This window comes from Sinocyclocheilus grahami, unplaced genomic scaffold, assembly GCF_001515645.1.
Source record: "Sinocyclocheilus grahami isolate Dianchi unplaced genomic scaffold, SAMN03320097.WGS_v1.1 scaffold94.1, whole genome shotgun sequence".
Taxonomy (NCBI): Eukaryota; Metazoa; Chordata; class Actinopteri; order Cypriniformes; family Cyprinidae; genus Sinocyclocheilus; species Sinocyclocheilus grahami.
The window spans coordinates 2529045-2546655 of record NW_015505273.1 but is presented as its reverse complement, the minus strand read 5'-3'; the positions used below and the strand labels follow the sequence as shown (position 1 = coordinate 2546655).

The 17611-nt window shown below is 35.7% G+C and overlaps 1 protein-coding gene across 1 annotated transcript in view; it reads right to left on the bottom strand.

Annotated features, from left to right (window-relative positions):
• Nucleotides 1-14912, bottom strand: part of LOC107587638 (alpha-1-syntrophin-like) — a 20997-nt gene extending 6085 nt beyond the window's left edge. Inside the window, exons 1-5 of the mRNA XM_016275486.1 lie at nucleotides 14723-14912; nucleotides 13398-13583; nucleotides 1474-1657; nucleotides 273-462; nucleotides 62-183 (exon numbers count right to left, since the gene is read on the bottom strand). Of these exons, the coding sequence (XP_016130972.1) occupies nucleotides 62-183; nucleotides 273-462; nucleotides 1474-1657; nucleotides 13398-13583; nucleotides 14723-14912 (872 nt within the window). The remainder of the gene's footprint in view (nucleotides 1-61; nucleotides 184-272; nucleotides 463-1473; nucleotides 1658-13397; nucleotides 13584-14722) is intronic.
• Between the last annotated feature and the right edge of the window lie 2699 nt (nucleotides 14913-17611).

The window sequence follows — 17611 nt, the reverse complement described above, 5'->3', positions numbered from 1 at the left end:
TGTGTGTGTGTGTGTGTGTGTGTGTGTGTGTGTGTGTGTGTGTGTGTGTGTGTGTTTGTACCTGGTGGTAATTAAAGGATAGCTCTTGTCTGGGCTGTTGAGCGTCTCTTTGCTGTCAGGCAGATATGCGTACAGCAGCAGATCTCTGTCTGTCAACACCGCCAGGATCGGCCGCTCTGAGCCCTGCCGACACACACACACACAATCAAGCTTTGCTGCATCATCTCGTCTCATCTCATGTTGTGGTGTGTGTGTGTGTGTGTGTTTCTCACCTGCTCGATGATCCAGCCGATGTGTGTGACGTCCAGATTCGGCTGCAGGGCTTTGAGCTCAGCTTTAGCACTGCTCAGTAACACTGCACTTCCGGTCTGGATGGCGTTGTACCAGGCCTGAGCCATGGCGTGATCTTTAGCCCGCAGAAACACAGCCTTCTTCCTGTCTGATGACACCACCTCAAAATACCTCCAGAGACAGAAGAGCAGACTTTACACGGCAAGGCTCAGTATGACCTTTCACGACATAATGCCTTTACAAAATTACATAATACCATAACAATCATTATAAACAACCCTTCTGCCATCTATTAAAGTTCATTAGTCAAACTGTAGGCTGCTTTATGATGCATTAATGTAGAATGTGCTGACAGGTGTTTCATCCAATCAGAATATTGAGTCTGAGACATGTAATTTAAAAAAGAATGTGTTATAGCTAAACTTAAAAAATGACCAATATAAAAAATATTATATTATATTATATTATATTATAGTCTGGGATCACTAAGAATATTGAATTGAAGCCATATAATATAAAATAATTTTGTTATGGCTTTAAATAATGACCAACATTAAAAATAAAATAAAAAGTTTATGGTCACTAAGAATATTGAGTTAAAACCATGTTATGGCTTTAAATAATGGGCAATATTAAATATGATATGATCAGCAAATCAGAATATTAGAATGATTATGTGACACTGAAGACTGGAGTAATGATGCTGAAAATTCAGCTCTGATCACAGAAATAAATTACATTTTACAGTATATTCACATAGAAAACGGTTACATTAAATTGCAATAATATTTCACAATTTTACTGTTTTTACTGTATTTTTGATCAAATAAATGCAGTCTTGGTGAGCAGAAGAGACTTTCAAATACATTAAAAACCCTACCGACCCCGAACTTTTGAACAGTAGAATATAATATCAATTTCTTTTTTTTATTATAAATCAATATAAATGTGTTATTTTTTAATTATAAATCTTATTTCAGTGTATCACACTAAAGCTGTAAAAACAAATTAAACCTTTTAATGAACAAATGCAATGATAGATTACCATTTAGTGGTTTAGTAACCCAGCATGGAAGGTGTTTAATATTTGAATCAGAAAAGCCGGAGTAAATCCTGATCTTACAATATCAGCCTGATCAGATATGGATCATTTCATAAAAAGCACTACAGGTATGTTTGTACCTGTCCTCTGTGTCAGGCGGACACTGTTTGCGTGTAACGTAGCACATTCGGAGCGGGATGGTCCGGGTCTCTTTAAGCGCGGGGTCCGTCTGTTTCTGCGGGGTGGCTGGAGGGGAATCAAGCACTGGGGGTCCCGTCGTCGATCCGGCCTTAAAAAATACCGACATCTCCTTTATATACTTCACTACAGAGACACAAAGAGACAGAGACAGTCATTATTCTTACTGCTAGTTTAAAGTGTTCTTGTCATGGTGAAATACGGCTCAGAACAGGTCTCCTGATCAACAAACGCACTGGTTATTAGATTGGAACACTAGCATACTGCTTACTACATACAGTACTACACAGAAAACACTGAATACTGGCAGATATTTTGTAAGAATAGAATGTGAAACAGTTCCATGCATCACATAACAATAAACATTTCAAATATTAAAAAATACAAACAATATAAAATACAATTTATAAAAAATACAAATAATAAAAATAGAATTTTCTGTATTTTTAAATTTCAAATAAAAAAAAGCAAATAATATAAAACACAATTTATAAAAAATAAAAATAATAAAAATAGAATTTTCTGTATTTTTACATTTCAAATAACAAATACAAACAATATAAAATACAATTTATAAAAAATACAAATAATAAAAATAGAATTTTCTGTATTTTTAAATTTCAAATAAAAAAAAGCAAATAATATAAAACACAATTTATAAAAAATAAAAATAATAAAAATAGAATTTTCTGTATTTTTACATTTCAAATAAAAAATACAAACAATATAAAATACAATTTATAAAAAATACAAATAATAAAAATAATTTTTTGTATTTTTAAACATTTTTAATTTCAAATAAAAAATACAAACAATATAAAATACAATTTATAAAAAATACAAATAATAAAAATAGAATTTTCTGTATTTTTTAATTTAAAATAAAAAATGCAAACAATATAAAATACAATTGATAAAAATATAAATAATAAAGTTTTACATTTTTTTATATTTTTAATACAAATATATGAATAAAATAAAATGTTGTGAATGCAAAAATAAAAATGTCAAATGCATTATCTTCACAGATATTCTATGCATACTGTTTGAAGCATGCATACTGCAAAACTAGTATGAGTAGTACTGTATGCTATTTTGAACACAGCTGTAGACGCAATTTGTGGGCACAACCCACTAAACTCTGAAATCTTGCTGATTTAAGCTGAAGGACTATAAAAGGAGAGAACAAACTATCAATAAAGCAGCTTCAGATGAAAGAGGAAGAAGTTCTGTGAAACCAAAAATAAAACATTTCAATTAGGAAAATATTGCTCAGTGTGTTCAGTCCAGTCCCTTTGCACAGTTTAGACAAACCAGTGGCAGAATCTGACGCTTTTATATATATATATATATATATATTGTATATATACTGTACATAATGTATGCATGCTGCCAGAAATGAGTACAGAAAACCATCATAAATCAACATTCACAAACACATCTTTGAGGTTAATAAAATGCTTGAATGCAAAAAGTTCAATGCTGAATATTTTTTAATTAAATTAAATTAATATCCAATCATCTAGATTATAATGTAATGAATAAATCTCAATTATGCTGATAGTATGAAACTTGAGTAGCTAAACTGATATCAAATAAAAAATTAACGACTGAAGGAATGGATCCATTCATTCATTAAAACAAGTCCAAAATGTAGTAACAAAGAGCAGCATTTAACATGCTTTTTTAAATATTGGTTCATTGGTACATTGCCAAAGAATAAATTAGAAAGAGAGCATGATTATTGCATGATTATTGCATCAGCAACATATTTTTCATTATATAATTATCCAATCATCTAGATTCGAATTTAATTAATTATAAAGCTCAATTAGGTTGAAAGTATAAAGCTTAAATAAATTTATATAACTTTATATTCAATGAAAAATTAATGAATGAATGAATTACTAAATAAATAAACAAACAAACTTTACATGAGAGGACATTTAAACAGTGTGCTTGATTATGGCATCAGCAATATCTTTTTCAATATATATAGAACAGTTCAATATATAAATTAGGCTGAGAGAATGAAACTTGACTTTTAAATTTATATTAAATAATAAAATGAATAAATAAATAAAACCAAGTCCAGAAGTCCAGTAAAAACAGCAGCATTTAAAGAAAGTGTGTTTATTGCATCAACTCTCAACTGTGAAGCTGCACAAATGATCAGCCTACTGAAAAATGTAGTTCTACATTTAGTTCATCAACACTGGTAATAAACCACACACACACACACACACACACTCACACACTCACACCAGACACCGAACATGACAAACCCTTTGGCATGAACACACATAGTAGCCTCCGTCTCTAACACGCACACTCACACACACACACACACACACACACACACACACACACACACACACACACACATGCATGGTGGTTATTAATAGAAGACGCCACTATGGAGGGAAGCTTGAGTTTCACTGTAGAGGCTGAAGTGTGAAACACACCCCTGTCTCTCTGGAGCGAGTGATACAGGCGGAGAGGGGCTTCCTCGGCTCAGAATACAGCTTGTCTCAACGGTCAGCCGCTCACTAACACACTTCAGCTAGTCAGCACATACAGCAGCGGACACACACAGCCACACACATGCATGATGGTTATTCATAGAAGACGCCACTATGGAGGGAAGCTTGAGTTTCACTGTAGAGGCTGAAGTGTGAAACACACCCCTGTCTCTCTGGAGCGAGTGATACAGGCGGAGAGGGGCTTCCTCGGCTCAGAATACAGCTTGTCTCAACGGTCAGCCGCTCACTAACACACTTCAGCTAGTCAGCACATACAGCAGCGGACACACACAGCCGTCTTTCTTTCGCTCTATAAATACATTTACAGTAGTGAATGCAACATCTCACACACACACACAAACACACAGTCTGTTTTCACACATGTTGTGTCTGAATTCCTCAGTCCTTCACCTGCTGACCACACACACACACACACACACACACACACACTCAGCAGAATCAGCCTCACATGCTTTTTAAAGGGGATGTAAACTCGACGGGAGATAAAGGTTACTCTATTGACTTTCTTAATACATGTTACTGGTCTTATTGTGAATAATTCATCAGTGACATTATATCTTAAAAAAAGTCACAAAGAAAAAAACTAAATCAATATTTCCTCAAAACATAACAGTTATATTTTAGACTAAACTATTGTTCAGAAGTTTGGGGTTGGTAAGATTTTTATTGTATTTGAAAGAAGTCTCTTCTGCTCACCAAAGCTGCATTTACTTGATCAAAAATTGTGAAAAATTATTGTAATTTCAAACAGCTGTTTTCTATGTGAATATATGTTAAACTGTAATGTATTTCTGTGATGCGCAGCTGTATTTTCAGCATCATTACTCCAGTCTTCAGTGTCACATGATCTTCAGAAATCATTCTAATATGCTGATTTGCTGCTCAAGAAACATTTCTGATTATTATCACTGTTGAAAACAGTTGTGCTGCACAATATTTTTGTGGAAACTGGGATACATTTTATTTTTCAAGATTCTTTGATGAAATTGTTGAAAAAACTACAGTAACAAATGCAATATGTAATTGTAGGTTGATGCATATGTTTTAAGAAATTTAAGATTAAAGTTTGAAATGTGCATACTGAATTGTGATTGGCCTTCATTCTTGCATCTATTTAATCATTTGCAAGCAATGCAAAGTCTTCGATTTTCATACATAGTCGACAAAAACCAAAACACTGATGTGAAGCGACACCCGTCACCTTTGACCTCCATCATGCTTCACAAACACACACTCATCATCACACACTATGAAACGGTCTCATCTTCTGCTCCTCATTATTTCCAATCATGAGTGTGTCTCACAGCGCCGTGATTTCTCATAATTCAAGTCTTCCATGGTCTCGCATCTCCTACCAAACATTAATCACATCAACAAAAGACTCTCGTCAGAGGTTTAGATTAGAGGATTCTGGGGCTATTTATAGATGCAAGGATTTTGTCACACACAAGCCCTCCGGGACTGACACTAAATGGCCTTTGTGGAATTAAAACTGCCATGCGATGTGCATTTTTGTGAGGAAACGGTAAAGAGCAGAGGCCTTTCACAGCTCAGGAGACTTTGTGGATTTCTCATCGGATTTCATACTATTTCTGAGATGTTTCTCCTAAATTATCTCAATGAAACACAAAAAGTTGTCATTGAGTGAGAGTATAAAGCTATAAAAATGAATGCAGGGAGCAGCTCAGATCATTTGATGAGACTTGAGGACTCAAATGTGATCTTGGCAAATGTGAAGCTCCGTTTGAGACACTGCTGAGATGTCTCTAGAAGAGACACAGAGATATTAACATGTACTTGATTAATACGCTCTTAAAAATAAAGGTGCTTCAAAAGGTTCTTCAAGCGATGCCATGGAAGAACCAATTTTTGGTTCCACAAAGAAGCATTCAGTCAAAGGTTCTTTAAAGAAGCATCTCTTTCTTACCTTTTTATAATCTGAAGAACCTTCTTTTCGCCACAAAGAAGCTTTTGTGTAACAGAAAGGTTCTTCAGATGTTAAAGCTTCTTTATGGAACCATTTAGACAAAAAGGTTCTTCTATGGCATCGTGAAGCACCTTTATTTTTAAGAGTGTAAGTCCCATTTTTTTACATGGAAAATCCTGTTTCTCTCCGAAAAGTCCAGTTGGCTTTAAACAAAAGTGTCCATTTGTTCTCCATTTAGTCTCACTGCTGTCCAGGAGAAAATGCTGAAGAGATTAAAAAGCAATGATGAGTGTTAAGCTCAGCTGGTTAAAATAGGAGCAGTCTGCTGTTGTAATGTTATTGGTTTTCAGTGTGGAAACGGCAGGAAAAAGAAAAGCAAAGGAAGGAAACAGGGAGGAGGTCATGAGTGTCCTGATGAGTAACAGGTGGAAAAACACAGCTCATCTTTGAATGATTTGGTTTAAACCCGAACCAAACGTTAGAATCCAGTCCAACGGCAGACTCAACTCCACTGTGAAATAAAGACGTCTCTGCTTTAGCATGTGAATGCAAACACTTCCCGCAACACAAACTCCATTCGTGCATCGTTGCATTATGAAATGTGTATGCATGTATACGTCACGTAAGTACACTGTAAAAGATGATTTTCCATAACTACTTAACAGGACTACATTTTACAAGAAAACACTATTTCAGTCTTTCTACTTCAACATTTCATGAGTTTCCTAGGTGGAAATTGGACATGAACGGCCTCTCAAGTCATACTTACACAACTGGGAAACTCTGACATAATTTTATACCCGAGTTTCTGAGTTGGACAGGCTTTGAACATGGCGGAGGAGATGAAATTACAGGTTGTGTACGTATATAAATATTGTATGTATTAAACAGCGAAAATTAGTTGATCAAGAATTTCTAAAATATCTAGATACAGCAGTGAACGTTTATATGGTTAGCAATGAATGGGACGTTAATCTCTTATTCAAAACCTGTTGGATATTGGCTAAATATATTTTGGCTTAAATAAGATTTCCACAAGAAAGAACTCATGAATGAACCATCCTCCAAGATTCTTGTTCTTCTCGACAACATGCGACAAACTCGTAGTTACAACCAATAGCACGTGAAGGCAGCATTAGTCTCCCGAGTATTAAAAAAAAGCTAATTGTAATTTCTGAGAAAAATGTCAGAATCGCAAGACATAAACTGATAAGCAAGATTAAAACTCAAAATTGCCAGATATAAACTAAGAATTGGGATATAAACAGAATTGACAGACATAAACTCTGAATTACGAGAAAAGAATTTCAGAAATTGTGATTATCTTTTTTACTTTTTGATTCCATGCGGAAACAAGCTTCCACACCTGAGCTATAAAAGAGAAATCAATAAAAAATTCCACTAGTTTCTCTAACCCAGTTACCTGAATAAACAAACCATCTAGTATAATGAAGCCCCCTCACATTCTTGCAATGCATTAGCCAAACATTCATGTCTGCATTCACATACTCACTTAAAGTGTTTCTGGGAAAAGAAAAACAAGATATAAAACTGTCTGCGCTGTCACTTCTCTATCTAAACGTGAACATTCCTGCCCTTTGGGACACAAAGCGAGCATGCTTTAGGAGACTAGAGAGAGAATTTTCTAGCTGCTGACTTCAGTCGGTGGTTTCCAGGTGCTGAGGCCCGGGTCGGGCGACATGGAGGCATGCAGTCGTTCTTGCTGCCTGACTGGACAAACACAAGAGCCACGTCAAACACAACAGATCCCTAGAGTCGAGCCCCTGCCCTCCGGTTGTCGTGGGAGCATCCGGAATCCGTCCGATTGGCTACGCCGTGACTCCTGAAGCACGCTGTGCCAGGAATGATGCTCAATACCTACACAAAAATGTTCCTGAAAACACGCATGCACACACACAAAACCACCGGACCAAACTGGTGCATGCACAGCGATCCCAAAAAAAGGTTTTGCACACTTAAAAATATCTCAGTGTCATTGCATATCAAAATTAAGAGTACAAAAACTTAAACATGAGTGTGTGTTTCCATATTTAAACAGTTTAATAAGCAGCGTGTGCTTGGATCAAGTAGCTAATGCAGGCTTTTCTTTTCATTAACATCTCACTTGATCTCACTGAATAATCTGGAGAGAAACACTTTCATCCTTAAACATGAGTGTGTGTTTCCATATTTAAACAGTTTAATAAGCAGCGTGTGCTTGGATCAAGTAGCTAATGCAGGCTTTTCTTTTCATTAACGTCTCACTTGATCTCACTGAATAATCTGGAGAGAAACACTTTCATCATCCCAGAAATACGGCACAACTTCTCCTCCTGAAGCCGTAAAAACAGCTGGAAGCACTTATGATTTTCATTTCGTTAAGTGCAAATATTCAGTTTGGCCACTAGTATGAAGATCTGACCTTCAGTTTGCGTCTCTGGAGAGCAGCAGAAGTGGAGGATCTTAGTATTTGATGAGCGATATGTTCAGAATAGCATGTTACTCATGCTATTTTTGTAGCATACTGTATACAGTTTGTGAATATTATGCATGCATGGAATACTCGGATGATGTGCATTTGCCAACATGTTTAGTACATGATCACAGCATACTGTATCTCACAATGTAATGTACTTGACTTGATTTTCAATTGCATTAAAAATGCAAAACAACGGAAAACATCAATGCAAAATAATGGCATATTACTTTATAAGAGCTTATTATTGCATAATATGTTCTGTGTCACATATACTATTACAGTAAACAGCATGCTAGCAATCCACTCTGAATATAATGTTCACTTACACCACCGTTCAAAAGTTTGGGGTCAGTAAGATTATGTAATGTTTTTGAAAGAAGTCTTTTCTGCTCACCAAGGCTGCATTTATTTGATCAAAAATACATAAAAAAATCTCAAATATTATTACAATTCAAAATCATTGTTTTCTATTGTAACATATTTTAAAATATAATTTATTTCTGTGATCAAAGCTGAATTTCTAGCATCATTACTCCAGTCTTGTCACATGATCTTCAGAAATCATTGTAATATGCTGATTTGCTGCTCAAGAAACATTTCCGATTATCATCAATGTTGAAAACAGTTGCTTTGCATTTTGATATATTTTGTTCCAGGATTCTTTGATGAATAGAAAGTTGAAAAGAACAGCATTTATTTGAAATAGAGATCTTTTGTAACATTATAAAAGTCTTTACTGTCATTTTTGATGCATCCTTGCCGAATAGAAGTATTCATTTCTGACCCCACACATTTGAACATTATTATATTTTCTTGTGTTTAATATTCAACAAATAGACTTTTGACATGATAACATAGTGTGAAAATTATATATGCAGTATGAAATTAAATATGAAACATTCTTGGCTGTGATTTTAACATGCAAGCAGCATTTACATTTTTTTAGTGAGGAGCAAAAACATGACTTGACACTGGAAACGTGTCGTGTCACGTCTGGTTTAGACACAGTGTTAACTTGTTAACTTGCATTCTGTTAACTTTCGTCTTTAAATCAGGCTGGATGATGTGTTTATGTGAGAGACTGCAGAAGTTTCACAATGATTCTGCACAGAAAGGATCCTTCACTGAATCTTTCTCAGCTAGACACAAACTCAAACGCACTGATTCTCCCATGAATGATTAATTTTAGTCAATAAATAAAGAGCAGATGAAGGTCACAAACCACAAACAGGAGAAGATCCACCAACTCTCAACCAGAAAATAAACACAACAGGGCCGGCGCATGTGATCAGACCCCCAGTTTACGTTCAACGTGTGTGTGTCTGAGAGATTACTCTCCACATATGATCCAGTACGAAACAAATCAAACAGGACTTAATGCCTCAGATGTAAAGGCTAATGTGTGAGAGATGGATGAGAGCAGAACGAGGCAGAAATCGAGCGGGAACCAAACACACTCCATTACTGGATCATAGAAACTCACTAAGCAGAAGAGAATAAATCCCTAAGATAGAAACCACTGCAAGAGTCTGAGCCGCTCGTGTGTGTATGTGTCTGTGTGTGCGTCTGTGTGTGTGTGTGTGTGCGTCTGTGTGTGTGTGTGTGTGTGTGTGTGTGTGTGTGTGTGTGTGTCTGTGTGTCTCCACATATGATCCAGTACGAAACAAATCAAACAGGACTTAATGCCTCAGATGTAAAGGCTAATGTGTGAGAGATGGAGGAGAGCAGAACGAGGCAGAAATCGAGCGGGAACCAAACACACTCCATTACTGGATCATAGAAACTCACTAAGCAGAAGAGAATAAATCCCTAAAATAGAAACCACTGCAAGAGTCTGAGCCGCTCGTGTGTGTGTGTGTCTGTGTGTGCGTCTGTGTGTGTGTGTGTGCGTCTGTGTGTGTGTGTGCGTCTGTGTGTGTGTGTGCGTCTGTGTGTGTGTGTGCGTCTGTGTGTGTGTGTGCGTCTGTGTGTGTGTGTGCGTCTGTGTGTGTGTGTGTCTGTGTCTGTGTGTCTGTCTGTCTGTGTGTGTGTGTGTGGGTGTGTGTGCGTGTGTGTGTGTGTGTGTGCGTCTGTGTGTGTGTGTGTCTGTGTCTGTGTGTCTGTCTGTGTGTGTGTGTGTGTGTGTGTGTGTGTCTGTGTGTGCGTGTGATGAGCCTCTGAAAAATCAAGACTTTTGTACCCATGCATGGTGGGAAAAGCTGCAGCTGCTGACAGGAGTTTTCATGCTTCCAAACATTCCTGTTGCGACTCTCTCAATGTGAGAATTAAAGACAAAAATTATATCAGACATCTACAAAGTATGATATTGTTTTCTTCTGTAATATCCACCTAATAGACTGCCTGTAAGTCCTGTCAGAATTCATATTGTCATTTAAAGTATAAGAGTGGAAGCCAGTTTTTTATTAAACTAAATAAGTTGTAAACGTGGATGTTGACTGTACAATTTAGTCTGCATTTAATCTTAATGAAAAACAGCTATAAAACTACAAATATCCCACTTATGTAGCTGATCTATGACGTAACATTACTATTTTAAATTAGTTTTTTTGCACTGTAATTTTAGTTCATGTTTAAGTAATTTTGTTTTTCCAAATTATGCAAGGTTTAAACATAAACTATATATAAAAAAAAAACATATACAAAAATAATTTTTGCAGCACACACCCTAATGCAAATCCTTTGCTTTTCATTTTCTTGTGCTTTTGTGCCAAGAAAACGCTTTCTGTGTTTGTAGTAGTAAAAAAGAGAGAAAGAAATATGACATTTTAAAACATCCAGTCCAAAAATCACTGAATGCACATCGTAATTATGAATTCCGAACTCGTACTGTAAGTAGGACCTGAGAGCAGCATTACATGCAAACACCATTCACTCCTGCATCATTTGCACTTAAGAGGGGCTAAAATGCTGATTTGGCATTACAGGTATCTCTCACACACACATGCAGGCTCATAAAAACTATACAGCACATCCTCCATTATGGACTGCATCAAGCCTTTTAAAGATGCGCATTAATGTAATTAATCATTCACTGATATACTCATTCTTAATTTTAGTTCCAAACACTTGTGTGCAGTTATCAAGGTGTCATGGTTTCCCATTTAAACACTTCATGTCAAAAGGGTTGCTGACCCCTGCACCAAGAGAAAGAGAGAAAGGAAACAGCGTGCAAACTTAAAAAGGAAGGCTGGGCAATGGTTATAAATGGTTAATATGACTCTATATTCCAAGTCTTCAGAAGTCATGATAGATTTCGTGCAAATTCAGTGATCGTCCACTCCAGTGAACTGTGCATGGGTCATTGAGGCAAGGAATCATTCTGATTGGTCAATGAATCATACAGAACTGAATGAACTGAATCAAATGATTCACTTAAAAGATCAGACCAGTGTTATTTTAGTATCACGGTTATACTATTATAATTTGTTAATATTTAGATTTTTTTTTGTTTGTTAAATAGGTCTATATAGTTTTTATTTATTATTTTTTGTTTACTTATTTTTTGTTATTTTAGTACTTATGTTTTTAGTAAGTTAAACTAAACAAAAATGAGAAATGTTGCTTTGGCAACTACTGCAGCCGTAATCAAATCAGTGTATTTTTTATATATTTTATTTTATATCAGTTAACATTGATTTCGCATCAAGTAACACAAAAATGAATAACACTCTATATTATTTATTAGTTTTAGTTTGTTTATTTTTAGTTATATTAGTACTTCAAGTTAAACTAAACAAAAACCACAAAATGCTGCCTTGGTAACAACTATTATAGCTACAATAAAATACGTTGTTTTGTTTGTTTTTATTTCAGTGAATATTATTTTGTATCATGTAATGAAAATATTATTTTTAAATGATTTTAGTTCAGGTTTTAGTTAACAATCAGACTCAAAAGAACCATTTGTTCATGATTCAGACACTCAGGAGGGTTACAGTAGGTTTGATCCTTCATGATTTCCAGCGAATAACGTGTTAAATTGAATCTGTTCCTCGCGCTAACGTATTGCATGACTTCAGAAGAGAAATATGCATGTTGTTTGCCTTTTCCGAGCTTGACAGCCCAAGTTTTCATTCACTCTTATATGTAAAAGAATGAGTAACACTTTATAATAACTGAAGCAGCTAAAAGTCCAATGCGCATAAAGATACTAAAAGATTAGTAAACGTTTGTAAACATTTACAAAAGATGAATAGTCTCAATTTTAAATTCTGTTAAAATCATCTGTAGATTTTCAAAAAGTGCATGATCATATTTGTAAGCATTTCAGTTTGCATTAAATAATGATTATGTTAATCATTAGGTAATATTTAATAAGTTAATTAGTAAACATTAACAGGCAAATTATATGTGAGCCTGCAGCACAAAAGCAGTGTTAAGTCGCTGGGGGATATTTGTAGCAATAGCCAACAATACATTGTATGAGTCACAATTATACATTTCTCTTTTATGCCAAAAATCATTAGGATATTAAGTAAAGATCATGTTCCATGAAGATATTTTGTAAATGTCCTACTGTAAATATATCAAAACTTTCTCAATATTTAGATTTTTTTGCACCCTCAGATTCCAGATTTTCAAATAGTTGCATCTCAGCCAAATATTGTCCGATCATAACAAACCATACATCAATGGAAAGCTTATTTATTCAGCTGATTTATAATTTCCAAAAATTGACCCTTATGACTGGTTTTGTGGTCCAGGGTCACATTTATCTCTTATTTCTGTCTATGTGAATATACATTAACTAATGATCTGTTAAGCATCATATAATGTTTGTAATGATAGTTATTATAAAGTGTTACCAAAGAAGGATCAGGATATTAACATAAAAATTCACCTTTTGTTTTCCAAGGACCAACAATGTAATTTTTGGCTGAACTATTCCTTGAAGCCAAACAATCCGCTCCGTCTTACCTTCCAGAATGACCTCTTTGCCGGTTTTCTTCAGGGCCTGAACAGCCTCATCATGAGTGGCCTCTCTGAGGTCGTAGCTGTTGACGGACAGAATCGCATCGCCCACGTAAAGAGCCTCCGTCTGGTCCGCCGCCAGTCCTTTGAAGATCTTTGAGATCAGGATGGGCATCTTATTCTCCTTACCACCTGTAAAACAACAATCATTTACACATGTGGTAAAAGACAGGTGAATGCATGCTTAGCTAACTGAAAACATCATATCATGAAAAAAATGTCTAAAGTTTTCCTTGAGGATATTCCCACGCACCAGCTTTCGCCGTATTACAGAATGCAGAAGCTGGTGAAGAAACGGACGTATCTATGGCGCCCCAAACCTGGAGAAGATTATTGAGCATTCTGGCAGAAACTCAAAAATTATTATTCAGAGTAAAAAGTAATTTTTCAGCTTTTTAAATTTATTTTTATTTTCAGATGAGCTCTGCAACAAAAGCCACCCAAATTCAGACAAAAATAGTATTGCAATTATTGCACTATAAAATATTAATTATAAATATTAATTAATATTAATAATATATATTTTTTATTATTATAATTTCCTTTGCAGATGCACGCCACAACAAAAACATTGCAATTTTCTTATAAAAACTGTTATTTAAAATGCAATTAAAAAATAAATAAATAAATAAAAATGCAATTAAAGACATCCAGGTTTGCTGTGCTTTTTTGTAGGGTTTATTTGTATATTTCCAAATATAGCTCTTCAATACCACTGGTGAAAATATCTCAATTTTTTCATATCACAATATATATCACAGAAAATCTAAATATCACACAAAGGAGACTAAATCACATACAAAAACTCTCTTAAAATGAAACTAGTTAAAGAGTAATGAGCGTGCACTGCTAAATACACAGCAACTGCATCAGAAACCAGCTCTAAATCTAGACTACAGATGTGCTCTTTGATGTGATTTACGGGGAACGCTTAAATACCAATCAAAATTTAATCGTCTTCATCCTTGAGCTGAGGTGTGCTCCAAATATTTCAGACCGACACACATATATCTTCTTTAGTGAATGATGGTTCGGTCTGTGGCGTTCTCTTGGAGGAGACGAGCATCTGAATGAAATTTCCAATGAGGATCAGACACCTGGTGTCACTGGTCTCAAAGGCTCTTATGCTTTAAACACGCATCTAGAAATTCAAGGGCATGTGAAATGACCACCTTGAGTATAAACCATAAAACATTTATATGTGGTTCCAGGTTTTATATCGCTCTAAAGAGACTCGCAGACTGTGTGTTCGTGCTCATGAGTGGAATCACCAATGGCTTCTTCCTCCCCATCATCATCAGCGTGTATCAGAAGTGGTCTTGTGTAATTACCCTCTAGTCTAGTGACCTTTTGACCTTTGAAGACAGATGCGACGTGCATGCGGCTGGTAGCTCGGTTCCTGCCAGATTCTTTTGGCAACCTCGGGGCTCTCCGCTTGAGCTCCAGCACATTATCAATCATTTCCCTCTGCAGTCCCTGCCAGGACGTCCTGCACAAACACACTAATGCTAAAATGCAACGACCTTTCGCTGATTGCATCATTCTTCTGCAAATACAGCGTTCAAAAGTCTGAGTCCACTAGAGGAAATGCTTCTATTTTAGCACAAATACTTTAATCACAAATTATATCATCAGCATTAGAATATTAGCGTAATGTTGAACCAAAATGTGTGTGTCTCAGACTTTTGGATCTCAGTGTACATCTCTCTAAAACGCTATTGAGATTTTCTGATAAAAATTGTGATTTCAAATGCAGTAAATTTTTTAAAGAGCTCCAGGTTTGCTGTGCTTTATTGTAGGACTGCACAATTTAAAAAGTGATTATATATATATTATAATACTCTTTAACTGTAAAATATAAAATTGAGTATTTATGAAAAATAACAGTATTTTTACAGTATAATGGTAAAATTACAATACTAATATTTAAGTCTTAAATTCTTCATTTTCAGGTGTTAAACCAGAGTTATTTTAGTATGAATGAGATACTATTACAGTTTTAATTAATATTTTGAATTTGATTTGATTTTTATATTTTCCATTTTTATTTTAAAGTTATTTTGTTGTGTGTTTTTGTTATTTTTTTATTAGTTGTTTTATATGTCTATATAGTCTTTATTATATATATTTTTTTCAGTTTTAGTGTATCAAGTTAAAGTAAATGATAATGTTGCCTGTGAATTTCAGTTAACGTTAATTTTATTTCAATTAACGATTGCTTTTATTTTGGCGGAAAGCTGCAGGGAGCTTTTAAAGTCACTAGCCAGAAATTAAATAACTAGAATTTGGTTACGCTATTGAGTGTTGAATTATGTCTTATTAAAGGGGTCATATGATGCGATTTCAAGTTTTCCGTTCTCTTTGGAGTGTTAAAAGCTGTTCGTGAATAGATAAGATCCCTGAAGTTGCAAAGACTAAAGTCCCAAAAGCAAAGAGATATTCTTTATCAACGTTAAGACTGCCACGCCCCCCTAAAACGGCTCGTTCTAACGCGCCCCCACATATCTACCTCACTATGTGGAAATATTAGCATAATGCGCCCAAATGTGCACGCAAAGAAAGAAGGCGTGGTTTCAGTAACCGCAGTTAGTGTTGAAGCAGCATGTCAGGGAGACGCTGTGTGTTTCTAGGCGAAAGCAAAAGCACTTTATTTGGCCTTCCGAAAGTAGATGCATTTAGAAATCTTTAAGATGAAGCTCGCGATTATGGTAAGGGGCGTTACATTTCCGACGAGTGCTTGTGGTGTTCGGCCAATCACAATGCACTGGGTCAGCTGGCCAATCAGAGCAGACTGCGCTTGTCGGAAGGAGGGACTTTGTAGAAAACGAAGCGTTTGAGAGAGGCGGGGCATAGAGGACCTACAATAATGTACAGTATTTGAAAAATAATGTGTTTTTTGAACATTAAAGCATGTCAACATATTCTGTTACACCAAATACACAAAATAATGATTTTTAAAAAAGCATCATATGACCCCTTTAACTTAGATATCCTTTGTCATGGGTGTTTTTTTAGCCCTCAAAATCTGATCATTTAGGCCAAAGTGCCCCTTGTGGCAATGCTGAGAATGCAATGCATACTTGACAAAATATCTGCAATAAAATCAGTTACAGTTTGAGGATGATATCTAAATTAAACCAGACGTATCCATCATCCAATAGGGTAACCAAATTCTAGTCACTTAATTTCTGGCTAGTGACAAATTTAAACAATACAAACCCAAGCAAAGAGTTCTTAGCCGAAAAGAGGTGCTGCTAAGTTTTCGTGTGTGTTTTCTAGGGGGTTCCAAAAGCGTTCAGGCCAAAAGACTCGTACCACAGTAAATATAGACGTACAACTGCACTTCGGACTCAAGGCAAGGTCGTCCCTCTCTGGCTCCCTAAAATAAACAGCACCATACTCTTCTCTGCTCTCGTTCCACAGCTTTCATCTGAAGCCAGTGACAGGCTGAGCATGATGGGTAATTCTTCGGTCAGCTGTCGACATTAGGGTGCAAATGCCCTCCTCCCCCCGAGAACACACACATACTGCGTGATTCACGAACCGTAAATCTCAGGACCAGACCAACGACGTGCCACATCCATGCAAATCATTATGAATGAAACATGCAGTCAAATGCAGTGATGTTTCTCCAAGGCCTTCACTGATATGTCACGTAATTTGACAGCTGTCAAAGTTTTGAGATACTAAACAAAATTAGAAACCCAAAAGATACCATAGTACAGTAAAGTGTCAGATGATAATACCATGATACTAAAGTATTTTCATATGCACTGATGGTATGAGATTGCAATAAATACTAAAAAGGTAGCCTACCATGGGTTTTTAGATATTTTGGACACAGTAGCACATTATTCTTGGAAAACCCATATAAAACCATGGTATTATTTTGAGTATCACAATATTACCATCTGATACCACAACTTTACCATGAGAATTAAAAAAAAGACCATAGCACAAGAGGCCTACATAGATAGATAGATAGACAGACAGACAGATAGACAGATGGATAGATAGAGAGAGAGAGACAGACAGAGAGACAGACAGAGAGACAGACAGACAGACAGACAGACAGACAGATAGACAGAGACAGACAGAGAGACAGACAGATAGAGAGAGAAAGAGAGACAGACAGAGAGACAGACAGACAGACAGACAGA